At 42.7% G+C, this 27,614-nt stretch overlaps 1 protein-coding gene across 4 annotated transcripts; it reads left to right on the forward strand.

Moving 5' to 3' along the window:
- The first annotated feature begins 1,953 nt into the window (after positions 1–1,953).
- Positions 1,954–27,614, forward strand: st3gal4 (ST3 beta-galactoside alpha-2,3-sialyltransferase 4). 4 transcript variants are annotated; one of them, XM_079271960.1, is made up of 12 exons: positions 1,954–2,180; positions 9,657–9,723; positions 11,182–11,253; positions 14,380–14,461; positions 14,756–14,845; positions 16,325–16,374; positions 16,590–16,653; positions 17,102–17,197; positions 18,658–18,847; positions 19,325–19,462; positions 26,427–26,579; positions 26,656–27,614. In XM_079271960.1, exons 3-12 carry the CDS (start codon positions 11,232–11,234, stop codon positions 26,743–26,745), a joined length of 975 nt encoding a protein of 324 aa, XP_079128086.1. In that variant the 5' UTR covers positions 1,954–2,180; positions 9,657–9,723; positions 11,182–11,231; the 3' UTR covers positions 26,746–27,614. The 4 variants fall into 4 exon arrangements, with proteins under 4 accessions (XP_079128086.1, XP_079128083.1, XP_079128085.1 ...); XM_079271957.1 differs by lacking the exon at positions 16,325–16,374 and adding an exon at positions 16,187–16,284 and having other exon boundaries at positions 1,956–2,180; XM_079271959.1 differs by lacking the exon at positions 16,325–16,374 and adding an exon at positions 16,187–16,284 and having other exon boundaries at positions 1,958–2,180; positions 26,430–26,579.

Raw genomic sequence — 27,614 nt, forward strand, 5'->3', positions numbered from 1 at the left:
TACATTGGATTTAATGTATCATCTATGAGCTGCTCGCTCAAGTTGTCTCTGAGTTTCAGTGTGTTGTGTCCTTTACAAACAGAGATTTACAATATCACAGCAAACACCAACACGCAGATGTTGGTGCCTCTGGGAGAAATACACAGTCCCGTTGAGGAGAGATTGAGCAAATCATCATAATTAGCAGAAGTCCACTGACATGGAAATGTTCATGAACCTTTGCACTTCAGTTTCAGCCCCAGAGGCAGCCTACATTGATGCAGCCATGGTATTTGGTATGTGTCTGGATCTGCCTGGATCAATCGTCGTAGACGAAGCTCACGTCACACTGCTGCTTCCCTGTGGGCATCTACCAACAACAAAAAAAGGCGATGTTTCTCATATTACCAAGCAGTCTCTAAGTGTGCAGAAGGCTCTGCTCAAAAACCTATAATGCCGTCCTAATGCTGAAGATGCACTCTCAACACACCAACCAGTTCTGACTGTGCTGTGGTTTCTTTGGCTTGACAAAGGGCCAGCAGATGCTCAGGAATCATTGAACGACATGAGACGTCTCCCTTCCTTATAGATGTAGCTTTATAAAGACAAGAACAACTCAACTGCAGGAGTGGAGGATAACGCTTGATAACAACGAGCAACACATCTTCAGTGTGAAAAAGTAAAGAGTGAATCAAACATTTTGTTCAAAGTTCACTCTTACTCAACATGAGCAAACGCGTCCAAATAAGTTGACAAGATCAATTCGTCAATATTTAACAGAGGTTTCCCAAAACAGGGAGTTGGCTGACTGAAGTAAATCAAATCTTACGATAGATTTCAAACAACAGAAGCTGAAGTTAATCTTTTTTCCCAGCAATGACAGATAAGAACTCAAGTGGCTACTGTAATAGTTGGAATGCTGTTAAGCATTATCCTGTTTCTTTATTCAACTTCTATTTCTTCCGTCGCACCTCTTCTTCTCCTTCATTTTTTAAGCTACAGAAACCGTTCAACTATTAAAATGTGCAGCTCTTTCACCAGAGGGGTGCTATGACTTTTCATATTTGTAATCTTTCAACTTTTTGAATTATTAAGCTTTTTGCAATTTTTTAAAAAATTGGATATATATTTTCAACAATGTTTTTGAGATTCATTTCAGCTTTCAGCATTCCAACGCATTTTCAGCAGGAAATGCATTTTCTAGTTTGGAGGTACTTCTTGAGTATTCCCACTTCCACTTTATATTTGACAGCTTGACTTTTGCCGATTTAGACCAGAACAGAAAATACCATCAACAAATACATTATGATGTTTTTTTGTTTGTTTCGTCTTTATAAGCCATACGTTTAATGTTGCATTAAAGTGACATTAACGCATCATTAATTATAATACCATAACACAATATGTATTATTCTTTAAACACAGTCTCATGGCAGTTCGTGGAATAGTCGGAGTATATTTTGATGCTATTATATGTACTTTTTCTGCAGCAACATTTTGAAAGCAGGACTCTCACTTGTAACTGAGGTGAGTAACCTACTTCTTCCACCACTGCTTGTCTCTGTGTTTCAAGCTATTATCTGTTACATTCAGGGGTTTAAAAAAAACAAAAAAAACACAGCCAGCAGCAAAGTCTTTCCAGATGTTGTGCCCTCTGGGATAAAAGCCCAGTCTGAAGCGGATTGAGGAGGCATGTGGCAACTAATCGCAATGACCCGGAGATCACATGGAACGCTTCGATGACCTGTGCGCTTCATGTTCAACGCCAGCGTCGTCAGGTCTCGGCTTGTCCATGTTTTAAAAGGCATGGTGGCATTTGGATCTGTTCTCTCCGGTGCGCGTGACCACATGCGCATGCGTGCCTGCGTTGAGAAAGAGAGAAGGGAACGCGCTGTAACGTAACGAGGAGCGCGTTCCAGTAAAAGCGATAACTGCCTGCGCAACCTTCCAACTGAACACCAGCCTGTGGGCTTTTGCGTGCACGCTTCTTGTTTCCGCTCCGTTGTTCGGAGAGATGAACTTTGATGCTCGCATTCACATCAGTGCTTCTACCCGGAGTGTGCGCGTGCCACAGGCGGTCGTTTACCCCAGGCAGTGCGTGTCACCACCAAAAGCAACGTGAACTTGGTTGCAACATCATTGTACCGTTAACAACAGGCTCGCTCCGCGGATTAAAGCTCATCCGCCCGGCAGCGTTGCTGGTAAGTAAGACCCTCTCGAAGCGAACGTATCGGTAAAGCCTCTGTGTGTTTGGAGTTCTTTTCTTTCTTCATTTTTTGTTTTTTTTACATGCTGTAGACATTTAACACCACTGATCTCCTCGAACTGGCGTCATTGGAGCACATCACAACATATCAAATGTTGATATTTGTGCGGTTGGATGGAGAGATTTAAAAACCGTAGACTAGACTGGAAAGGATTTGGCTGCATCATGTTCGGGAGGGATAGTACCATATGTTCCTGCATCGGCTATATTTATTCAACCACATGTTATGATCCCTGTGATCAGTCGCATTGGATCTGACTTGAACATGCAGTTTAAACCGTGAGCCTCCTGGTTTTATTTCCCTGCTCTCTTTCTAATAATTAGGCTAGGATACGGATATATTGTGACACTATTCGAAATATAGTTGGCATTTTTTCGCATTAATAACATGGTAACAGAGTCATAAAGAAATATGAATTGTTTTTGATGCAAAAGTCCTGTGTGTTGCTTATTGTTGCAAAACCCACATGTGTTTTTACACCCGCCGAATGAATTTGACTGAAGTACACGTGTTCATCTTGCTTCCAATCTCTTACTTTTTTTGTCGTATTTTATTTATTTGTAAGTTTATGTTGCATGTAATGGTGCTTTGTAGTATTAGTACACATCATGTCGACTTGGCAACTGTCTGACAGACCATGTCCTCTGCAGCAGTGACTCTGAAACACTGGTCCTTGGATCAGTCCGTCGGTATCAGTCTGCCTTTAGTCGAATACACACCTGCCCTCTTTAAACATTGATTTTAGGCAAATGCATTTAAACGCTTGCATAGTTTCCGCAGTGTTCTAAAAAAAAGAACCACTTTCATTTATTTAGCAGCAACAGGAACAATAACTGACAACTTGGATACTATGTCAACCTTATGTAAGTGATGTATAACAATGTGGTGGTACCTGAAAACAAAATAGTGAATTTAAGAGCTCTTAGCTTGCAGAATAACTGCATTACAAAGATAATGTGAAGTAATTATCAGCCTGGCTGCTTTATACTGGGAGTCAGCCTTTCAGTCAAGTCCTCTCATGTGATAAGATCTTTGTTCCTGTCAGGCCCTGTGCCATTGATCTTGACTGCTGGATGAGGACGATTGTGAAACACAATGTTCCAAAAGTGCAGAGCGGAAAGTGAATCTTGATTGAACTTGTTTGTGGCAGGCATGAGGTCTGACGTCACGGCGTAGGGTGCAGACTGTCCTGCTTTCATTAAAAAAAGCTTTCCTTTTTCAAAAAGTAAATGAGAATATCAAAAAACATCAACATATGTACTATAAAGTAAATATATGAATATAAATAATTACATGTGAACACCTTATGTGATTTCACAAACTTTTATTGTGAAGTTGATCCTTTCTTCCTCCTCTCTTTACCTCTGAATTGCTGAACGTCAAAATAAAACACATCTTAGTGCCATCGTCATGAAACTTGCAGGGTGGAGCTTGGGCCAACGAAGAACCCACTACATTTTGGAGTGGATCCGAATCACTGGAGCGGATAGACGCATTATTTTTCACCTATGAGAACAGCCTTGGCTGTGCCTTGTCTGCGCTCTCTGAATGCTTTAGTCAGTATTTAGTTAAGTCAGATTTAGCCGATTAAGAGCACAGAATATAGGTAAAGTGGGATTACCAGCCTCATTTCAAATTCGTGAATGAACACACACACACACAATAACAAGGGGGCTTTTAACCTGATTCTGCATTATCACCTAATCTTGAGTATTTATTATTTAAGTTTAGTAATGTGATACGTACATTTGTTGATTTGTTTGCTTGAGGGGCACAGGAGACACAATGTGCAAAGAGTGGGTGATGGGGGATGTTCATAGGGCCAACGTTTATTTTTTGCCTGAAGGCAAATGGGTTAATCCGGCTTTACATAGATGAGAAAGAAAGGCTATTCTAATCAGAAGTCTCATCTACTGCTAACCTCTGCTTTAAAGCATGAGTTGAATGGAAATGTCAATAAGGGAATGACGGCATTGTTATTTAAAGGTGGATACATCATTTATTATTTCTTTTTTATTTTATTATTTTATTTGTGCAGAGACGGCGCACAATGTAAAACAAATTGCACGAGAGAGTGCAGTCGCTTTGCTGCTTGCTCTTGCCTCTGCTTGCCTCTGCTTGCATTTTCTTGCATTTTCTTGCTTCAATTTGCCAGATATATCACATATATCTTGCCAGATATATCCCATATATCACTCTTCAACGTTTGAGTGAAGACAAATCCAGAAAGTCGTCGAGCTATTTGGATTGTTGGCTACTGCTAACTAGCAGCTAAGCTAAAGCTAAGTAGCAGCAAGATGCCTCCCTTCTCCACGGATGACGACTACAAACTCCTACAGAAGATTGCAGTCTTGGAAACAAAAATCTACCGACTAGAAGTAAACGCGGAAGTAAATGGACTGTGTGGGAATGATACCACTCTACCATGGACTCAAAACACTGGACAAATGCCAGCTAAGACACAGCTAACTAGCATAACCAGGCCTACCAAGAAACAGGAGGAGAGAGCAGATAATGAATGTTATGCGACTGACTGGCCTGCACTAGCACACGGGCAGAACTCCTCCTCAACCCCTGCACCCAGACGGACAAAGCCAGGGACAGCTAAGGAAAGTAAAACCTGCAAAATACCTCCACAACAACCAAGCCTACAACTTCAAAACAGATTATCTCCATCTGATGACCTGGATAAGCAGCTATCTCCTCAAAGCGGGGTAAGAACTGAGAGTAAATGTGAGAAAGGGCCGCAGGCAAAGCTAATGACTGGGCCTGAGACTCTGATTGTTGGTGACTATGCTGTAAAAGATGTCAGAAAACTGTGCAGCAAGAACACCAAAATACTCTGCTTTCCGAAAGATATGGTCTCTGACATGAGAGACAAATTCCTGGACATCGTGGCTGACTGTCCCACAGCGAAAAACATCATCGTGCATACAGGAAGCTGTGATATTGTGAAACAACAGTCTGAAGTTCTGAAGCGAGACTTTATTGATCTGTTAAACACAGTCAGCTCTGTCAAGGTTGAGGTGTTTATCAGTGGCCCTCTTCCACCAGTCAGAGGAGGAGATAAAGGATTCAGCTGGCTGTTTGCACTGAACAGATGGCTGTCAACTGCATGTGCTGACCATTCAGTACATTTCATCAACAATTTCTACCTTTTCTGGGAGCGCAGACATCTTTTTGCAGCGCATGGAATTTGCCTGAACACGTCAGGGGTAAAACGGTTTACCTCGAACCTGTTTTTCTCCCTGCGTCACCCGTCTGTCCCTACTGCCAAGGACAAGATACAAGAGGAGTCTAAACAAGAGATAACCACACAGCATCGCCATGGAGACCTTACAGGAAGGATGCCCCCGCCTAACGACAGTCAAAAGGAGGAGTCTCCAACCTCATCATCAGGGACCGCCTTCGCCTCCGGTCTCCCACTTTCCCCACCCTTCCTAGACGAGGAGTCGTTACCTCCCTCCCCAGCACCTACTTCCACCCCCCAAATTCCATCCAGGTCCCTTTCCTCTCTCACACTCTCCCCATCCTCCCCCCACCTGGAGTTCACTGACCACATGAAAGAGCTGGTCATTGCTGGGACCAAACACACTCCTTGCCACACTCCTCGACGTTTCCACAACCATCTTCTGTCTCCCCTACATGATAACGGAAATAATTGATATCTTCTGGGTCCAGGCTACAAGGCTAATGACACCAATGACTCTCTCCAGGAAAGGTCGGGGCCCTGTATGCAGCTAGCCGCTTCAATTCCTGTCCTGCAAGTTTATAGAAAAAGAAAGGTGAGGCTGCGAAGAAACAATAGTAAACATGCAAACTTATCAAACTTAGCATACATTCCTCGTCAGCCTGTCCAAATAAATTGGGCAAAGAAAGCTTTAACCACATTAAACTTAGCTTTAATTAAACTTTAAGCTCAGGGAGACATCGATTCAAATTTAGAAAGTGCACAATATGTCGCCATTTCCTCCGGGACCGAGTTCGTGCAAGGCGTACACTATAAAACGCAGATCGGCAGAGATCTTTTCCAGACGTGGTTTGTGTGCGAGTAATTGCAGAATTGCAGCAGTGTATGGTTGATTGCGTGCAGCGTAATGTCTCAGGGAGACATCAATTATTGTTTCAATGTATGTTTTTAAATCTCCTTTTCTTTTGCCTTATGTTTTGATGCTTTTAATGGTTTTATGTGAAGCACTTTGAATTACCTTGTTGTTGAAATGTGCGATACAAATAAACTTGCCTTGCCTTGAGTCAGCTAGAAGCTAATTAGTATCTGTCGTCTGTGGGCAGGTAGTCAAAGAAACTGCACGACGATAAATACACTACACAAAACAACACAATACATCATAGTCCATCAGTGTAAGACAATAAATATAATCAGCAGGATAAATGCAATTCATAGTGTACAAGGTAATTTGTTTTAGTATTCGTTTGTTCACTTTCACTTCTCGTGTTTTGGAACTGTTACTGCCCTACATCCAGATTAGACGTCCCAAACACTGCTCCCCATCACAAGGACAACACTGACAAAACCCAGGCTCGTTGTCAGGCCTCCCACGACATCGAACAGCCTTTTAGTCTGTTTCGTCTCTGACTTGCATGCAGAGAACGTTGTTATGTGTCTTATCACAGTGCAGTACACAGACATCAGCTTTTTCCCGGATGAGATGCCTTCGTCCTTCAGCTCAAGGATATGTGGCCTCGGTTCAACACGTCAGCGTGGGAACAGTCCGCGACGACCAACTGGAAATGATCAGCTGCACTGCCAAAATACAACAGAGCAAATCTTCTCCTCCATCGGATTAATGGAGATCAGATTGATTTCCTGAGAAGTGGGCAGGACGAATTTGCAGAGTCACCAAAGAGAAAGTGTGCGGCACACACCGAACACAACATACTACATAGATTCAGAGCTACAACTACAGAGCAACAGATTTTAACAACAAATTGATATGTAGTTTTATTTTAAACACAATTTATTTCACCTAAATACCTTGTTGCTATCATGAGGGAGACTTGACAACAAGTGTGAATCATATGCTGCTGGCTGACGAAGTGCAAAGATGTGTTGTGATTAGTGGAAGTCGACAGTTTTGACTTTCCTGCTTGCTTACAAAGTAGTTTTTTTACATAGACTACTGCAGTCTTTCCATGTGCCCTCTGGTAAGTGCAGAACTACCCCCTGAGGGTACAGATGCCTCCTGGTCAAAGTGTTACAAATGGGCCTCAGATTAACTCTTCTAACTGGATTAAGTTCTGGGATTATGTGTTTTAGAGTTGATTTTCTATTGTGAGCATAACGCAAATGTGCTTTTCTTCAGAGTGTGTGTCTCTTGTAGAGAGAACTCAGCTGGTTGGTGAAAGGAGTTTAGAGAAGGAGGTCATTTAGAGTCATTTATCCGCGTCACAGACTTTACCCATTTAGAATCGACCCATTAATGTCACGGGAGTTCACGGTTAGGAACCAATAGCAAGACCACAGGAGACAGGAGTTGATAGAAACAGGTTTTATTTAGCCTGAATAAAGAGGACAGGAAGGTGTGGAGCCCGTGGTCCGACACCAGAGAGCAGGCAGATCGACGGTGTGACGTCCCGTGGCTCGACACCGGAGGGCTGGCAGCTTGACGGCGTGTGTAGTCCGTTTAACACACAGGAGGGCAGCGCGGCGGTGCGTAGTCCGTAAACACGAAGGAGGGCACGGGGGATTCCCGGACCGACGGACACCGGAGGAAGGTGCTCGAGGCAGAAGAATCTCCGGGGTTGAAGTGGGTGAAAGACGGTACGACCTGACAACCCCAGACTGCAGGACCAGAGTTTATATAGTGTCAGGGGAATCGTTAGTGGGACCTGAGTCTGGTGTGTCAGGCTGCAGGAGGTGATTAGCTGAAGTAGCTGCAGCTGTGTGGCCATGGGAGGTGTCTGGTCTGACAGGGATCCTGACAATTAAATCTCACTGTAAATCTGTTAGCTTTATTTGTATAGCGCTTTAAAAGCTACTCAAAGCCACTACATGTTAAAAACAGAAGCAATAAAAGCAGTAACAATACAAACAAAGCAGATAAGTGCCATTACAACAGCAAAAAAAGAAAAAGAAAACATACAATGCTCGCATCATAGGTTAAAAACAGGTGAGTTTCGAGTGCAGGTTTGAAAGTGGCGAGTGACGGACAATGTGTGAGGTGCATGGGGGAGAGGGTTCCAGAGGGAGGGGGCAGCAAAGGAGAAGGCCCTGCCCTCCCAGGTCCGGTGCCCTTTAACTGATTCACATTGATTCATGTGAATGTAGTCATGATTCTCTATTCAAAGCTAGCAAAAAACAAAAATACACAGCTCATGTTAACACCACATACGTGCTAATCTGGAATAATTAGCTTGATTAATGACAACATTAGCACGTGTTTCTGCTAATGCTAAGTACACGTGTCGTCTTAGCCACGTCAGCCCTTCAGCATTTGGGAGGAAGGAACCAATAAATCCCTGACAACAATTTCCCATGCAGTGCCTTTGCGGGAATTACTTCCTCAGCGCTGCCTGACTCGTCTTTAATCACTACAGTGTGTGACTAAGCTCTTTCAGTGGCCTGCCTGCAATACTTTGGCGACCCAAAGCAGCATTGCTTTACGTACGTCTGTGGTGAATCTCACTCTGTTTGTTCCCTTTTACATCTTAAGGACTTTTGCCAGCGTCAGCCAGACACTTGGTGTGCCACAGCGCAGCGCTCGACACCCCCCCCCCCCCTCTGCTCTCCCAGCCAGCCCTCCCTCCCCTTTCATGCCCCCCCCCCACACTGTATCACAAACAGTCAGGTATTATGCTGCTATTATGTTGCCTGTGGTGTCTGTGGTGTCTGTGGTGTCTGTGCCTGTGCCTCCTGTGTTTAACAATCCTGAGAGCTACAGCGTGTGCCCAGTTGTTGTAAATCCCTCATGTTCAAGAGGGTGTGGGTGTGTCAGTTGATTTTGTCATGTGTCTATAAATTGTCAGAAAATCTCAATAATAGGCCCAAGCTTGCAACTTTACATTGCTGCTTTTCTCCGACTAACTGTCCATATCCCAGCAAATCCACCCATTTTATTCACAAATGATCAAAATTGTTATAGTTTAATATCTTGAAATAAATAATGGCGTAAAATGAAGACAAGAAGAAGATCAGTTCACATCCACATTCTTGTGTTTCAGCGTATGTTATTCAACATTGCGTTACGAACCACAGTCACTACATAAAAACATCTCTGCCGTGCAAAAATGAAGTTTCCTGTTGAGGAGTTGTTTTCAGTTCACAGGTGCAATGCTATTTTAGTTTCCTAATCAAGTGCAAAGACAAGTTGAAAACAAAGAATAAGAAGTGGCTAGTGCAGATATCCTCCTGTTGCTTATACGTCATGTTGTTCTGTGCTTTGACTACAGGAGAAGCCCTGGCTCATTACATCTGCACCACTGAGGATATCATCATTGGAAATGAAAGAGGGAAAAGGTAAGGTGTTCTCATGTATTAATATTGTGCTTTTCTTTGTTGCTGTGTGATTGGTGGATACACAGCTCCCTGATAATTTACACGTTTTGGAAATTTAGGCCTCAGTTTGCAATATTTCGGCACTTGATGATCATGAAGTGTGTTAGGAGAATCTGTACGAATTGGAACTACTCATCTCTACAACTGTTTAACTGCATCAGCTGCAATAGCATCAGTTGTTTAATCTGTCTTTTAGTCTGTGAAGAAAACCTTTAAAATATGTTAATTTAGAGTTAGAGAAGCGCCACATTGTCACATCTGAGAAGCCTGGACCAGCAATTTCTTCTTAGGATATTTGCTCAATAAATTACTCAAACAATTAATCAGTTATCAAATTGTTGTTGATTTAATTGATGTCAATTGACTTATGGAAGAAGAGGGGAAAAATATATCTTGCTTGTTTGACAAAGAAAAAGAAATACAAGTTTGCTCTTCTACACATTCTTAAGGGTTTTCGTCATTTCCTGAACAATAATTTAAGATACAAACACAGCCCAGCCTCATGTCCGACTCAAAATGAAAACACAAACACTCGACCGTAACTCTTAACCATCTCCACCCTAATTCAGTGTCGTACGTTGTGAAATGACAGTGTTGTTTTTCAGGGAGGGGCTTGCGTGTTTGAATATTGCGGAGTAAAGTCTGCAGAGCATTCTCTGTGGTGGTGTTAATCGATCATGTGGTTTCCGCTCCTTCGCTGTCTCCACGTTGGGGCGTGCATGATTTACTGGTAGATTCACAGCAGTATTACGTTACTCTTGTTGCAATGTAGCAAGTGCATATGCGCACTCCCACGTCTCAAAATAGATATTCAGCTGTGCACTCCTTCAGTTCCCTGTTGATTTCCAGTGATGGGCTGGCAATGAAGCAGTGTCAGGCATACCTTCTATACAACCATTTGGGTGTGTGGATGGCTTTGGTCTCCCTCTGAAAATCATGAATCAGTAATACTGTGGTTAAGATGTGCATTGTGCATTAAATAGTCATATATATGTAATGTTACATGCCTTTTAATCTGGTTTTATCTCTGTTTCTCTCTCTGAAGCAACCAAACTCAGAGTGCTGCTGTGGGATTTGAAATATCCCTCAGTTTAGGGAACAAGTGCCTATCAGTCAAGCATGATCCTCTTAAACTGATCAGCCTTCATCTGCTGCCCTCTCTCTCTTTCTCTCTCTCTCTCTCAGCTTCTCTTTCTGTCATTCTGTCGTTCTCTCCCTCTCTTTTCTGTGCCACCTATGTTTACTCCATCCTCATCTGAGCTATGTAAATGCATCTTATTTGTACGTGGGTGAGGGTGTGGGATGATTCTATGACATGTTATGGTGGTTATTCAAATGAATAGGGGGGACTATTTAAAAGCTGTTTGACGGGATAAACTAATACAATCAGTCTTCTTCCTTTCTGTACTCATCACCCAGGGTAACCACATGCACTGTGTAGACATGAGAGGACCAAGCAGTACGTGAAGATGTCCCAGAAGGCAACTAAAGGTAAGCTCTTCCGCTGTGGGTATTTTATTGTTGGAATATTTTTTTATCAGATGTTGCTTTGTTCTGATTACGTGAATGGGACTTTCCCTCTCTTGATATTCACCAAAGTACTAATCTGACCTGTTATCTCTCATGCAATGATGATAGGATTACTGACCAAAATGCACTTTGTCACAGAAAAATGATCCAATCTTTAACATTACAAACACTATTGTATATTTTATTATCATTGGGTTGCCTGTGCTCAGCAGAATGTTAAGACTGTTTGAAATAATCCCGAACCATCAGTGTGTTACTGCACATCAACATACTGTTTTGCACAATGATAACAACCCCCACTACAGTTTGCACCAACAGCGTTGTTGCTGTGCCTCTAGCCACACAATATGTAGTCACTTCTAAAGAATTCCAAGTCTTCTTTACTCCAGATGTTAAATTATTGTGGGAAAACCCAAAGCTGTCTGTTTTTTCCTTTGATTCAAAGGGGGTGTCCCTTGCCTTCATTCCATAGACAAAGGCCCTTTGCAGTGATTCATTTTCAACAAAAGAGCTGCAGTGGCATCGGAGGTTGCTTTATTTTGTTGTGCCATAGAGCGTTTGAAATATGGTCTGTCTCAGTCCTAGTTACAGTTCATTTCTTGGTACTTGGTATCAGCTGTTTAGCTTGTCTCCTTAAAGGATTAGTTTGATCACCGTGAGGTTTCTAGGCAACCAGCAGAGACTCCAGGAAGTCACTGTGCCCGGCACCACACACAACCCCTTGTGATACTGCCATTTTGTTTTTACACTTTGGTTTTTGTTTGGATTAAACATTGTTATCTCTGGACTCGGGAGCCAGACGAGCTGTTTTCCCCTATACCCAGCCTTTGTGCTAAGCTAAGCTAAGCTAACCTAACCAGCAGCTGGCTGTAGCTTCATATTTTGTAGACACATCAATCTTCTCATCTACCTCTTGGAAAGAGAGTGAATACCCAAATTCAAATATTTACAAAAATGCCAAGTACGTTACACAAACAAGGAATTTGGCTCAGCGGATGGTGCATAACAATAAACAGTGCAATAGTATGTGAAATCATTTATAGACAATAATAATAAAATATGGTAAACAATTAAACAAATGGGTGTATGATAAAACATGTATATTATTAAAGTGTCAAATGTATATTAATAGAGAAAAGACGTGCAAGGGTGTGTAACTGTAAGAAATTGTCCCAGGGATGTAAGTGTCTGAGTCAATGTGGGTCTTGGGCTTTGTTGATGAACCCAACTGCAGATGGGAAGAAACTGTTTTTGTGGCATAAGGTCTTGGTCGTGATGGACCACAGCCTCCTGCCAGAGGGAAGGGACTCAAAGACTTTGTGTCCAGGGTCAGAGGGGTCGGCTACAATCTTTCTTGCCCGCCTCAGGATCCTGGAGGCAAACAAGTTGTGGAGGGACGGCAGATTGCAGCCAATCACTCTCTCAGCAGAGAGAATGATGCGCTGCAGTCTGCCCTTGTCCTTGGCAGTGGCTGCAGCGTACCAGCCGCTGATGGAGGACGTGGAGAGGATGGACTCAATGATGGCAGTGTAGAAGTGCACCATCATTGTCTTTGGCAGGTTGAATTTCTTCAGCTGCCTCAGGAAGGTCATCCTCTGCTGTGATGGAGCTGTTGTTAAGCTCCAACTTGAGGTCCTGGGTTATGGTGGAGCCCCAGGAAGCGGAAGGACTCCACAGTGTCGACGAGGGAGTCACACAGTGTGGGGGACAATCATCTCCACTGTCTTTAGAGCGTTGAGCTCAAAGATGTTAAGTCCGCACCAGGTCACCAGATGGTCAATCTCCCACCTGTAGGCGGACTCATCACCACCAGAGATGAGTCCAGTGAGGGTGGTGTCATCCGCGAACTTCAGGAGCTTGACGAACTGCTGACTAAAGGTGCAGTTGTTGGTGTACAGGGAGAAGAGGGGAAAGAATGCAGCCTTGGGGGTAACCGTTACTGATGGTCCGAGAGGCTGAGGCATGTGCAGCTTGGAGAGCTTATCCTGCAGCAGAGACGGGATGGAGGTATTGAAGTCTACAAACAGGCTCTTGACGTAGATTCCTGAGGAGTCCAGATGCTGGAGGATGAAGTAAAGGGCCATGTCGTCTACAGCATGGCCCTTCACTGCTGCCGAGAACCGCAGTTAGGTGTTCAGTGTCTTGCTCAGGGACACTTCGGCACAGGACATGTAGCAGCCAAGGATCGAACCGCCGAGCTGCGAACTGCAGGGGGTCCAGGAGTGGGTCGGTGAGGGTTGACGGGCCTGTAGTCATTAAGTCCTGTGATCCTTGGTTTTCTGGGGACGGGGATGATGGTGGAGGCCTTGAAGCAGGCTGATGCATGGCATGTCTCCAGTGAGGTGTTGAAAATGTCTGAACACCGAAGACAGCTGATCAGCACATTGCTTCAGGGTGGAGGGAGAGACAGAGTCTTACAATATTTCATCACACATAGATAGGAATTGGATACAGGTTTTTGTACTTCTCATACGGACCTGTCAAAATTCAAAAGCATACCACTAATGTTCAACTAAAAATATCCATCACCCAAGGATAGAAACCTCATAGTGTGCATACTACATCAATTGAAAAAAATAAAGATGAGTGTCTTGATGACAATTTTATTTCCTGCCTTTTTCCTTTTTATGTATTTTTAAAATAATTGACGGGTGTCTAGTTATTTAATAAGGCTATTCCTTTAAAGTAAAACTTCTTAATTTGTGAGTTTCACTCTCTGCTATCAAATTGAGGCCATACTGGTTTGAGTGTTTCCTGTAGAAGTGCGGTCATCTCTGAACAGCAACTGGCAGTTGCTGTAAATTCATTTCAGTTTCAGCTTTCAGTACCCAATCTGATACTGATAGAGCACCTGCGTTAAATGGGATGCCAACTCTTGAGCAGTACCCTTTTCCATAAAAAAACCCAATATTTATAATATAATATAATACAATTATATGGTTGATATTTTAATCTAAATATTTATGAAGAAATATTACTTTTATTTGTCAAGACCTTGAAGCCAGTATGTGTTGTATGTGAAATTTGGTAATCCATTTTTTTTAATACGTGTACGTTTGCCTCTGTTTTTTATTCTGTGATTTCCAGCATGGTGCCTTAGGCTTCTCCCAATCCTCCTCTTCTTCATCTCCTTTGTCACATACTACTGCTCCTATGCCATACTTCAGAGGTAACTACACACAACCAGTTCTTTCTTCCTCCGTTCCACTTGGTATCGAGGTAACACAATTGCAGAAATGTCTCTTTCTGGTTAGAAAGTCAGCTCATGAGGCCCGTGTTGTGCTGAGTCACTAAACGTTAAGAGGACAGCTCACATTCTGATCATCTGGCAGTCTGAGCTGCTGGTCAATTTAGGCCCTCACACGTGCCCATTCTTGTTCTGGACCCAGTTACTGGCCCGCTGCGTTTTTATGGATTCAGGCCGTAACTTTCATGGCAGTTGTGGTGATTGTCTGTCTTTCAGCTTCGGAGGCACCAGCAAGTCTCCGAACAGTAGCAAGTCGCTGTGTGGTGGCTGGCTAACCCAGAAGAAGTGGGAGAGCCTTAAGTTTAAGTGAGTAATGGCACGTCTGTGTTTTTTCTACAAACTGGAGGGGGTGGATGGCTGATTAAGGGAGGAAGGGATGCCAGTATTTCTATTTGAACATAAGGTGCCAGGCTTCTTGCAACTGCCAGGACTGGTCTTTACCAGTCATGAAGGAAAAGCATATTTCAGTGAGAAAGAACAGGGCATGTAATGAAAAAAACGATTTTCCATCGAAATCATGCAAGTTGAAGCAACTCAAGGGGAATGTGTTGATGAAATGTTTGAGAGGGGGAGTTAAAATGAAACCAATTTTGGCTAAGAATTAATTCTCGATAAAGTTGCATTGCTTGAAGCCAGCCAATGGTTTGTTTGTCCTCCTCAGGTTCTGCTATGTTAAGTAAGCGTTGTTCCACAGCCCTTAGCCCCGTCTCATTTATTTGCTCTTGCTCTATTATCAGTTTACTCAGCTGTATATTTACTGTTGGTCTTCCATCAGGCTCGCTTCAGTTACAAAACAGTGATATGGTCTCCATCTGTTTCTCCGAAACTCCTCAAAGGTCACTGTTTATTTCTTTAGCTCAGTGGACCTTCCCCTGCCTGCCCTTTGACCTTTTAAACAGTCAATATTCCTAATCCCTGTGTAAAGAAGATGATTTGCATTGTCAAGTAAAGTCGCTGGCTGTTTGTCTGTCACATCAGTCATTACAGTCACAGAGAGGCCTTCCATGCAATCAGAGTGACATTTCTCTAATTAGACCGCTCCCCGGAGATTTATCCTGATCTCCTGCCAAGCGCTAGCTGGCACACGAGGGAGGTAAATGTCTGAGCGACTCAGTGTCAAAGACAGTAGGTCATAAACAGCTGGGGGCTGAAGCCAGCGAACACAGAAAAGTAACTGTTTCACTGCAATGTTGTACTACAACCTGCAGCAATTGTCTCACTCCACAGGCACGGTGGATGTTCGTGGTTTTATTTCCCTCTCCTCAGCAGATAAATGCCAACAGGGTGTGTTAATGAAGGGAATTGCTATTGAATGACATCATGCTGGTTTTCTAATAATGGTCTGGTTTACCGGCTTAATAGACACCAGAACACTTGGGAAAGTTAAGACAAGCTTTTCAATGTGCCAATATGAACACTGTGCTGTTTGGCAGCACATTTGGTGCTGTCCATTGTGTGGTTTTGATAGTTTTTATAGCCCAAAAAGTTGAAAGTAGTTTTCTCCATCCTCGCTGTGTGACGCCTCATTCATATCCCGCCCGCTCTCGCTCAGCCACAAACCCTCCTGTAATGTAAGTCATCTATACAGTGAAGCCCTGCGCACTGCAGTGTCATGTTGTAACTCCTGCTCTGACATTTTTCATGCAGCATTAGCAGACAGACGCAGCTCTTTCTGAAACTGGAGGACTTCTTCTGGCGGGAGCATCTGTCAGAGCTGGCATTACCTTATGGCATGAAGGGCAGTGGTATGCTGACTTTACATAATCCTCTGCTCTTTCTGCTCAGTTTACTCAGCACGTGTCTCACATCCTGGTGTTACTGGTTGTTGTACGAAGGTGTTTTGCACTTTTTTCCACATTTTTACATCAGGTCAGGTTCACAGAGCTAAAAAAACAAACATCCTCTCTATATTCTGTGTCTGAATACATGACCCTGCCTGACAGTGATGCTTTAGCACTACACAGCAGTCTTTGTCTGCATTTTTTGTATTCAAAGTTTTGAAACTATCACACGATTTCAACCTCTCCTTTTTTTTCACTTCCCCTCCCAGAGCTTCTGCTACTGAAAGTTCTTGCTGTAATTGCAAATTATCAGGTGCCAGCCAACATCGAAAAGTAAGTGTGAGCACACTTCAGCCAACCTGGCTCATGATGCTAACGCTCAACATTTTAACAACCCAGCTTTCTTCTGTTTTAAGTCCATAGTGCAGTACAGTAATAGTTATAATAATAATAATAATAATAAAAGTCCAGCATCGACGCCAACATAGATCTAATAAGTCAGACTACAACAAGAATATTTTTGAAAACGTTGGTTGACAATGTTTTCCAGTGGTACACGTCCTGTATTACGTTTTCTTTCCTGCATGACATCATCACGGTGATTGTGGGTACTTATGGCCACATGACTGTCCCTCGTTATGGTCTACAAAGCGACCTCAGGTGCCTCTTGCTCGAGTGATGAATGTGCTGTCAGTGATGTCTCTGGAGAGGGTGACTTTTTGTTTCTAGTTGCACAAAACTTGCAAACACTCATGTTTGTTTGCGGCGTTTTTCTCCACAGCCTTGAATGCAGAACCTGCGTAGTCATCGGCAATGGCTTTGCCATTAAAAACACCTCCTTGGGAAGCATCATCAACAAATATGACGTGGTCATTCGGTAAGCACAGAAAGGAACACTTCATAAAGGTATCGCTGTTCGTACTGAGATTCAGTTACTGTTGTTACTGTTAACTGTTTTGTTCATGCTGCTGTTCGTGGAGAAGAGGAATCAATTCGGATTAAAAGGTTTGGTGAACTTGCTTTGCTGCTTTTTGATTCCACTCCAAGCTCTGCATTTTTAGGAGGTGACTACATTTTAAATTCTTGCACATTGTGGCCCATCAGCAGTCATAATAACATATTTAAACCCAAGACCTCTTCATAACTACCGTCGTGTTTCAGGATCGTTAGGACTGATTAATCAGAAACAGACGGATCACCACTGACAGCAGGTTCAAAATCCACTCGGCCGTTCACCGTTAATGGACAGTATCTGACTGTGTGACCGCCTGAACCTGACATAGAGCCGTCCTCCCAGCAATTAGCAAACTATTCTTTCGTGCCTATAAAAGGAGAATAGAGAGCATTTCGTTTACTCAGGGACAAAGGCACTCTGCAAATCTGACTTTACAGCCTTGGAATGAACACATGCATTCTGAGTTTTTATAAGCCTCTTTCAATCAGCCAGACTTTGGCCTGGTCACAATGCATTTTTCTCTCCCCACCATACCCCCCCCCCCCCCCCCCCCCCTCCTCCCCGTTCCATGGCCAAGTAGAATAAGGTTGTTGACACTCAGCATTCGATGCATGCCGGAGAGTTTGACGTCACGTTTATTAATCATTTAATAAAACAAGATCTCAGTCTGCTGTAGTGTTACTTATTTCATCAAGGAATGAGTTATGATGTGGTTTGCAGAATATTTGTTTTAAGCCCTGAACACTCTACTGTGAGCTAGTTGTCCTATTTTCAGCCAGCTTTCCTTTTTTTTTTTTACTGTATCATTTTGCGGAAAGTTGACTCTGAAATATTTAGAAGGAAAAGAAGAACCTCAAAAACATCCTGGTTAATTTCATGGTAATTTAATGGCCTTGACACCACAATCGACTTGCACATATTTGTCTCTGCAATGACATAATCCTGACAGCAAGGTCCACCCAATGTTCCAGGAATGCTCCCGTTACTCATCTGCTGTTATTGAGCACTTCTTTTATCAGTCTCGCTGAAAATTGAAGCATGTTCCTGCAATTCACACTTCATATTCTAAGGCAACAATTACTTTGTCAGCAAAAAACTACAGCTCCCATAAAAATACAACTGATTACATCATATAGTCCCTCACACGACATAGTGTTTAGAAAGGCTCTGTTCCAAGGCTGTAGTTTTAGTTGTTTTTTTTGTTTGTGTTATTACAAATGTAATGAATGAACAACTGAATGGGCCCTCGCCAAATCAGTTTTACAAATTAGCTAAAAGTTAGTTTAGAGCCGTACATTTCTCAGGTCATGTGGGTTTCCCCCACCAATAAAACAAACCTGAAAATTCTTGTCCCTGAATGTAGTATCGTGTCCCTGTCTCAGGTTGAATGATGCCCCAGTGAGGGGCTATGAGGAGGATGTAGGAAACAAGACCACCATGAGGTTCTTCTACCCCGAGTCGGCCTCTTACAACCCTGGACTGCACAACGAGCCTGGCACGCTTATGGTCCTGGTGCCTTTCAAGCAGCAAGATCTCCGCTGGCTCAAAGAGATCCTCTATAATGAGAAGAGGGTACAGGATATGTGTGAGAATGCACTTTCTCTCTCACACAAACACACACACACACTTTCCATCTCACTCCGTCTCACTTTCTGTCTCTCATAAACACTCTCCTTTCAGCTTCTTTTCCAGCCGCTGCCAGCCATCCATATCAGGAACAGAATACTTAAGAGGTTCAACTTCAGTGGTGCCAGTGCCCTTCAGAGTTAAATGTAGTTTCCATCGCAGATATCCTTCACTCTGTTGCTCCCGGCACCTCCGGCCTCTTTCTGCTAATAGTTGCAGGGCCATTACTTGCTAATTTGCACATCAATTTGGTTGCCTCCAGAAATGAGGGAGTCATAGGTTCAATTGCATCTCTGTTTGTGCAAAATGAACCGTGGTAACTACAAAAATAGCAATATCTCTCTTTCCGTCCCTTTTCTTCAATTTATTGTTTCCCAACATCCTGTGTCTTATCTTTCTCTTTTGTTTTTGTGTGCTTTCCAGGTCAGGAAAGGGTTTTGGAAGCCTCCGCCCCAAATCTGGTTGGGTGACATGAATAAAATCAGAGTGCTGGACCCCCACTTTCTGCACCAGACTGCAGACAGACTGCTCCGGATCCCTCTGCACCCCAACAGCAAACAGGTAAGAGCTCCACTTCCACGTCACTGTATGAGAGTCATGAACTATCACTGTGTTTGCGACGCTTCTCCTCTGTTGCAACTCATGACCTTTTTTCTGTCAACCTCAAAATAATGTTCCCACCAGAATCCTCTCTCTTGTTTGTTCCCTTCCTCCCGTACCTCCCTTCTGTCCCCTTTTGCCCTTCACCACTCCCCACATGAATGTTAACAAGCCTGGATGGAGCGTCCACTGATGAGCCACAGCTCCTCGAATGATATCTCTCGAGCGCTGTGATAAACAGTTTACTGAGAGAGGCATTTCTCTTGAAATGTAGCCGGGTCAATAGCAATTTTGGGGATCCAATTACTGCAAAACATGATGCAGATTAGCTTCTACTTGGCATTCTGGTTTCTCATTGCAAGATAAGCTCCTTGTGTCTTCTAGGCTGCGCAGTGAATCGCTCGGAAAATAATTGGCTTTTGAAGAAAAGCCAACATATTGTATAGATTTCAACCAAATGCTCTCTCTCCCAGCTCCCAGTGTTCCGTCTCTGCAAAGCTGATTATTTGTTTTATCCGGAAAGAAAATACTGCGTTGACAGTGACAGAGGAAACACATTATGCTAACTCATGAAACTGACTGGGGAGCAGCGATTGTGCAGTGAGAAAACATGACATTTTTTCGGGATGGACCATTGAACTGTTTCTGTTTCACAAATTGAACTCCTACTCTTTGGCCGAGGTGATTGGATTTGTAAACAGCCTGGGATCTGACTGAAGTTTTTATTTGTCCATTGCGTCCCGTCTGCCAAGTGGGGCTTGTTGTGTGCTCGGTCGGGATCGTGTCTGACGTGGACAAGAGCCACGGTTCGTTTTGGTTCTGCTCGTTTGCCACTCCTGAGCCCTTTTTTCGTCAAATAAAGAATACTGGGGGGGGGGTTACCCTTTTGGACTGCAGTACAAACACCACTGGCTGGGGCATGAGAAGGGTGAGCAGTGGGAAGGCAGCAATCCTCAGCGGGCTCAAGCGACAGGAGCTCTGCACCATCTGCACAGACTCCATGAAAAAGTCCCGGGGGGGGGGGGGGGGAGAGGATGGTGGGTAGGAAGACGAGGAGAAACAACAGGCAGAACCGGGTTGTTTGTTTGCTACAACAGTATTAAAACATCTGAAACTCATCTGAGCTTTATTCACGGCTGCAAACATATACATTTGTTCTTAAAATCTCATTTGTTCTCTGATTTAATGCATTTAAAGGGAACCTAGATTTCTCTCACTATCTTCAATCTATCTTGTCTTCGTCTGTCTCTTTCCTCTTACCGGTGCTCGGGTATTCCTAACACCAGCAGGAGTCCTGACTGCAGCAGACCTCCGTCCGCTAATGACCCTGCCAGATAGACAAGGACCCCCTCAAAACACAGGCAGGCACAACCTGATACTCTCACACAGGCAGCCACTTCTCCCCCTTGTCCTTCTTTTCCTTTTTGCATTGCAGGCACACACACACACACACACCTCTGATGTTCACACCCGTATGTTCACACCCCAAACACAGGCCTGTGTTCAGCTCTTGTAGTACAGGCTTGCAGCGGTGACAGTATGCAGCCCCTCCCTCTCCTCCCCTCTCACCAAGGCTCCATGGGCCTGCGTCCAAACTATGTGCCGCCCCACTGCAGAGCTCCGGTGTTCGCCTGTGTGCTGGCGACCACATGAGGCGAATACACACAGAGTGTCAGCTGTGTCCCATTGCAGGTTGCAGGTCATTTTCTGAATTGAAGACAGTCGTGCTCAGTGCAACAGCAAATTGATCTGGTTTAATGTTTTAGAGAGGAAAGACGCCGTGTTACAGTTTATTATCGAGGTCAGATCCCCTTCTGTATCACTGCAGTTGAACTCATATGTGTTTCAATTTGGTTTGAATTTAACACAAGTCCACTTAAGCCCAGCAAAACACACACACACAGATTAACACACACTGCCATATAGAAATGTGCTCTTTCTTTCAGTTGTTTTGCATCAAGGAGCTAGAAGTAAAGAGCCTATCTCCTATTAGACAGCTGTGACTGAAGAGCTAAGAAAAACGTACTTTTTGCACACTTAGGTCTGAGCTGTTTACACCTCTATGGGAACAACAGGCACAGTGCTGTGATTAGTAAAAACACACACACATACCGGTACTTCATATATGCTTCATTTGCTGTCTTCGTGAGAATTAGACGAGATAAACCTTGTATCTGTCCGCTGACTATGAAGCTACAGCCAGCTGGAAACAGGGGGAATAGTTAGCCTGGTACCTTCCAACGGTTAAAGATCTACCGACCAACAGTGACTTTGAGGTTACATCACATCATCTTGTCATTTTGTTTTTTGTATGAATTTAACAAAGAGATATGACATCGTCATTAATGAGCTTTAGACGTGCTCAGGATTTTGTTTTTGACAGAGCCAGCCAACGAACCGTTCACAGTTGTTATGCTAATCTAAGCTAACTGGCTGCTGATGGTAGCTTCATATCAAACAGAGAGAGTGGTATTCATCCTATCATCAAGAAGGCAATTAAATGTTCTCAACGTGTCAAACTATTCCTTTCAATAGAAAAAGTACGGAGAGCCTGCTGTTCTGTTGTTTGTGAACAAACAGTATAAGTGGAACCTTTCTTTGCAACTGGGTAGCATGGTGTCTAAAAATCATGCAGATGATTTTAACATTTTAATAATTTAGCAGGCCATGGTCACCACTGGCATGTGCAATAGAGATGTACTTGCAGGGCTCTCAGAGAGGGAACTTGATGGAAAGCTGTAGAGAAGGGAGATGTGAAAAGGCTTTTGGGGAAAGCGTGCACATTTTGGAGAGGGATGGAAAGAGAGAGTTTCTTCTATCTCGGTCATGCAGAAGTGATTCTCCTTCTTGCCTCCGTGAACATGGATAATCATTGACAGGGTTGTATGGGAAACGGCAAACGACACAGGGAAATCTCTGTACACAGTAAAAGCTAGCCAGGGGCAACACACCCAACATGTCTCAACTCATTCACTTTCACATTATTTTTTATTTTTTAAAAGATACCAGTGGGGTCAGTTGATTTTATGTTTTCAGCAAAGGCAGATCACAACTTCAGAAAAATATAGTGTGGCACTTTTGTTTTCACAGGATTCCCTGTGATTAGTACAACATGTGTTTGTGTTGGGGTGTCGCCTAACATCAGGGCTGAAGGTGGTTATCTTTTTCATCTTATATCTTTATACCTCTTATTCTGACAGTTGCTTTGGAAAATAGCATGAATGAGGTTGTATATCAGTGATATTCAATTTTATTTTCAATTACATTTATTTTGAATTGGCCGAAATCACAAATTTGCCTCAAAGGGCTTTACACTCTGTACACATACGACATCCTCTGTCCCAGGACCCTCACATCGGTACAGGAAAAACTCTTTAACAGGGAGAAAGAAAAGGAAGAAACCTTAGGGAGAGCAACAGGGGGGGGGGGATCCCTCTCCCAGGATGGACAGAAGTGCAATAGATGGCATGTGTACAGAACATATCATAATGGAGTTACAACACATTCAATGCATATGAGTTCGGGGAAGAAGCAAAGTTAGTAATGTGCATTAATGGGAAATTACTTCATACAGAAGGAGAGAGAGAAGAGGAGAAAGGAGCTCAGGGTATCTCTAGGAAGTCCCCATATATCAGCGTATCTTTATTGTACCAATAATACAAATCATTACTTTGTCAACGAAGAGATTTTCTGTTGATCATTATCATATCATGAATACCTTTAACAAAGCATGCAACATCAGAGTCGTCGGAACGTGTCGATGTGTCTGGGACGTTACATTTTCAGCATCAGGACCTTGCATTGGTTTAACGTGCCTTAAAACCAGTTTCATTGCACACGGGCAGCCGACGGATGGATTTAATTGGTGTGATTTGTTCACTCAATTCATTTTGTTTTGGTTGGTGTCTTGACTGCAGCTTTTTGAGATAATTATCTATTATAAATTGTAGAAAGGCCTGTAAAAAGATGACTTTCAGTATTTTGGGGGCCTTTATGCCGTTATTAGATCGTTGCCAGTGGAGAGGTGACAGGAAAGGAGGGGAGAGAGATCTAGGAAACCACAAACCGCAACAAAGTTCCCTGACCGAGTTGTTGCGATGAATGGTTGGCGTCCTAAACCCCTCGGTCACCGTAACGCCAAATCAACTTCTTTTGGCAGAATATTCTTGTCATAGAGATATAGCGGATGTGGGTTGGTATTGTGTGAGAGCCTTGTTTGTTTATACGCGTTTTTATGTTCTTATGTTAATTGTTTTGATGTTGTTTCTGTTGATATCCATGTTTTTGTGTTGGAGAACCTCCTCGAAAACAACATTTTTAAATGTTGCAGAAAACTGTTTTTCACCTGCATGGACTGTGTTTGCTGTGGATAGAGCATAAAAGCAGCGAAGTAGCAGCCACACAAAGAAAATAAATCACGAAACAATGAAACAAACATGCTCTGTAAAAAGCACCAGCATACACCAGAATGTGTTTCCTTCTTTTATCTGATGTTTTAATATCAACTTTGAACAAAACTGTCAGTGAGCACATTGCCTCTGAGCCAAGTTCCCGTTCAAATTTTCAAAACATTAATACATCAAAAACATAGCTCAAGGTAGAACTATTTCTCAAGTAAGTTGCTCAACAATATTGTGTGGTAAATATGCCTGAACATGTTACTTGTTACTGGCATCAAGAGTGCTTTTCTCCAGAAGAGACATGTAAGAGAGTGAGTAAGCCGCTGGGAAAGACCCAGTTTGCAGGGTGTGAGCTTATGTGAATTAACTCTTTATTCATGCAACACATTTAGGAAGCTGTGATTGCACTGCATATGTTGTTTATTTTACCCGTTGTTAGTTTATCTTGTCTCTTGTCAAAAAGAGTTGAGATCCCAGGACCAGCCTTAAAAGAGGAATACATGGTAGGCCTGTAAATTAAGTTAAAGGGACACAAAGCGTAAAATAAAGAGTTAAAAGATGAAATAGAATAATTGTTTTAAAGCAAGCAGGTATTAAATAACAAATATAAAGTGATTTCAACAAATGTCAACCTGATGATAATAATGATAGGTGTATCTGAGTAAGGGTGCAGACTGTGTGAGTGTAAAAGTGCTGAAATAGAGGAAGTGAGCAGAGAAGGGCCTGAAAAGATGTGGAAATACCGGCCGTTGAGAAGAGAAGAAAAGAAAGAATAAGGAAAAAAAGCATAATAATGAGGAAGGATGAAATCTAATAATTATTTTATAAGCAAGCGTGTGCTCAATAAAGCGATTAACAACTGTAACTGTGATTATAACAACTGTAACTGATTATAACAACTGTAACTGTGATGATGATGATTGTAACAGTGATTAAGACAACCAATCTGAGTTAGAAATGTGTGTGTGTGAGCGAGAGGGGAAGTGAAGGAGCAGAGACGTTAGGAGATTTCCACACGTCCACAACATAAGCACACACACATCATGATGAAGAATGGATCAGGTGCCGAGTGGGAAAGGAGGGGGGTCAAGATAACCCAAAGGTGTTATAAAAGAAGCGACACGCTAACAGACGAGAGGATAACGTCGTAAGAGCCATTCGAGTGCTCCACCTGAGAGGACCCTGGACTTCGCTCTACAGACGCAGCGGTGGACTTCGTCTCTGCTCAAGAATGAAGAAAAGAAAGAAGAAAATAAGAAAGAAGAAGACGGCCCTTTGTGAACAAAGAATGAAGAAAAGAAAGACGACAGAAGCAAGACCGAAAACCAACCGAGAAGGACGATCCAACCAAGAAGGAAGAATCCACAGTGAGAAGGACGATCCAACCAAGAGGGAAATCCAAGTGAGAAGGAAGAAAGACGAGAAAAGACAAAAGAAGAAGACGGCCCTTCTATGAGCAAAGATTGAAAGACGAAGAACCACCTGTCCTCCCTGCTCAACTTTAACAAGATCAAAGATCGCTGAACAGACGTTGTTTGCCGAGCAGGCAGGAGTGAGGAGGGTCTGGCCAGACCCTCGGCCCTGACAACTCCAAAAAAGAACTTTTCACCGCACCCAAAGCCAGCTCCAACCTCTAACCATGAGTATAACCAAAGAATTGAAAGTAAGAAATCATGTGTCGTATTATTATTTTATGTGAGCTGAAGCTTTGCCCTTGCTAAATATATTTTGCAATAAATATCTAACCTGCATTTAAAGTAAAATTCTCAATTGCATTCATTTTGCTTACGTAGTAAATGTTCCTCATGATGGTAAAAAGTTAAATCTATGTCTGTCTAACAACTGAGTTCTGAATGGTTATCCTAATATCCACGTACCTGGCAAGTTTAATCCCAGTATTGCACATTTCAGAATGTTCCTTTAAAGTGTTGTTTCATTTCGCAAGAAGCTCACTTCGTGTTTTACATTACACAACAGTCATTTTTGGCAGATGTTTCATTTCAAAGCAACTAAGAGAATAAGTGCATTCACCCTCCGTCGGAACAAGAGCGACACGTCATCAAAACATGTTGGTAACGATTAATGCTGAGGTCATTTGACGGTATTGTCCAGATGGGGAAGACTGGCGATGAACTGCAAGTGAAGGCCAGGGCCCGCAACTTTCTGTTGCCCTCTTTCTCCATCTAGTGGTGGGATGAGAGGCTGCAGTTGAGTCATGGTATTCTTGCATGCTCTCGCCTTCGCCACACAACAGATGCGCAATTAGCATTTTGCTTTTTTACATAAATTGCTCATTTCATAACCTCTTTTATTTGTCTAGCAAAGGTGGTATTGAGTGCATATAGATTTCAGAACCTCTTTTATTCAACACACCAAACTCAGTGACACACATCTGTGGTTTTCAATGTTATGCGTGTACTGTATGATTACGGTGAAATTTGGTGCAGTGTTTGTGTTCCTTTCTTTGAGAGCTCTCTTTTTTGATACCATACCACGGTGCACTCATTGTGTTTTGTTTGTTTCAGCAGCCAGTGCATCCTACCACGGGTATCCTCGCTGTGTTTGTTGCTCTCAACTACTGTGACGTGGTCCACATTGCTGGCTTTGGATACCCCAACACAAACAGCCCAAGGGTGCCTATCCATTACTACGGATATGACACCATGAAGTCCATGAAGGTGGGTAAGCGCCGGTCATCCGTAGTACCTCAAATGTCGTCTCTGTTTTGACATACAGTGTCTCTTTCTTTTGCAGAATTCTTATCATGACCTCAATCACGAAGCGGAGGCCTTAAAAAGACTGGAGGATTCTGGGGCTGTTTTGTACCTTCACCCGCATTTATGATACACACTTTTTTTTGGGGTCATCCCAACCAAATGAGATCTTAATGTGCCTTCTGCAGTGGGATACGTGAGTGGTGCAGTGAGTCACCATGTGGTGACATGAGAGTCACAGGTCTGGCTCTGAAGAATGTTTATCTCCCTGGCGCCTTACATTCTGTCAAATTGAAAGACATTAAAAGATGATTAAACTGCTTTTTAAATAGCTTTTCTTTCAATTTCTTAACAACCTTTGTTAATAACATGGCTCAGCATTTTGCATAGCGTTTAAACTTTTCTAATTTGTATGGGTTTTGAATCATGACTTTCAAAGTGAGTTTGCGGGACACTATTCATGTGACAACCCAGTTGTCAGTACGTCAGATTAAGTCAGTGGTTTTGATAATTCAATGCCTTGATGTTGTTTTTAATGCCATGTGATAGTGTGGGCTTAAAATGTTGGTTTTGTTGAGATGTATGCATATCATTGAGCTGCAAAAGTAATCAAACTAGATTATTTCTCACTCAAACTGGTTTGAAATTCATCTTCAGTTGTATCAAGTCAGAATCTGTTTTACGGTAAAGGGGTGTGTTAGAATCTATGTTTTTTTTGTGAACTTCACTGTCAATGTACATTTTACAATAAATGAAAATAATAATTAATCACAAACCTAAACCTAATTTGCACAGGATTAGATGCTTTACTTCTAATTTCTTGGACTGGAAATACGACTTGTATTTTGCCCATTTGTCAGAGTTTTGGTTACAGTTGTTTTGGATTTTTTATTTATTCAATCTTCTTTTATTTTTTAGAAACAATACCAGTAAATGGTACCACTGGATATTTTGTAATGTACAGAATGAAATAAATTTTTAATTATAAGGAAATCAAAA

This window comes from Melanostigma gelatinosum (genome assembly GCF_949748355.1).
Source record: "Melanostigma gelatinosum genome assembly, chromosome: 7".
In the NCBI taxonomy this organism is placed as follows: domain Eukaryota; kingdom Metazoa; phylum Chordata; class Actinopteri; order Perciformes; family Zoarcidae; genus Melanostigma; species Melanostigma gelatinosum.

Bases quoted from the DNA above. Each gene is read 5' to 3' on its own strand.
- st3gal4 (XM_079271957.1), top strand. From the start codon at position 11,232: ATGTCCCAGAAGGCAACTAAAG. The intron at 11,254-14,379 runs GTAAGCTCTTCC...TGTGATTTCCAG, and splicing joins GTCCCAGAAGGCAACTAAAG to CATGGTGCCTTAGGCTTCTC. The intron at 18,848-19,324 runs GTACAGGATATG...TGTGCTTTCCAG, and splicing joins TCCTCTATAATGAGAAGAGG to GTCAGGAAAGGGTTTTGGAA.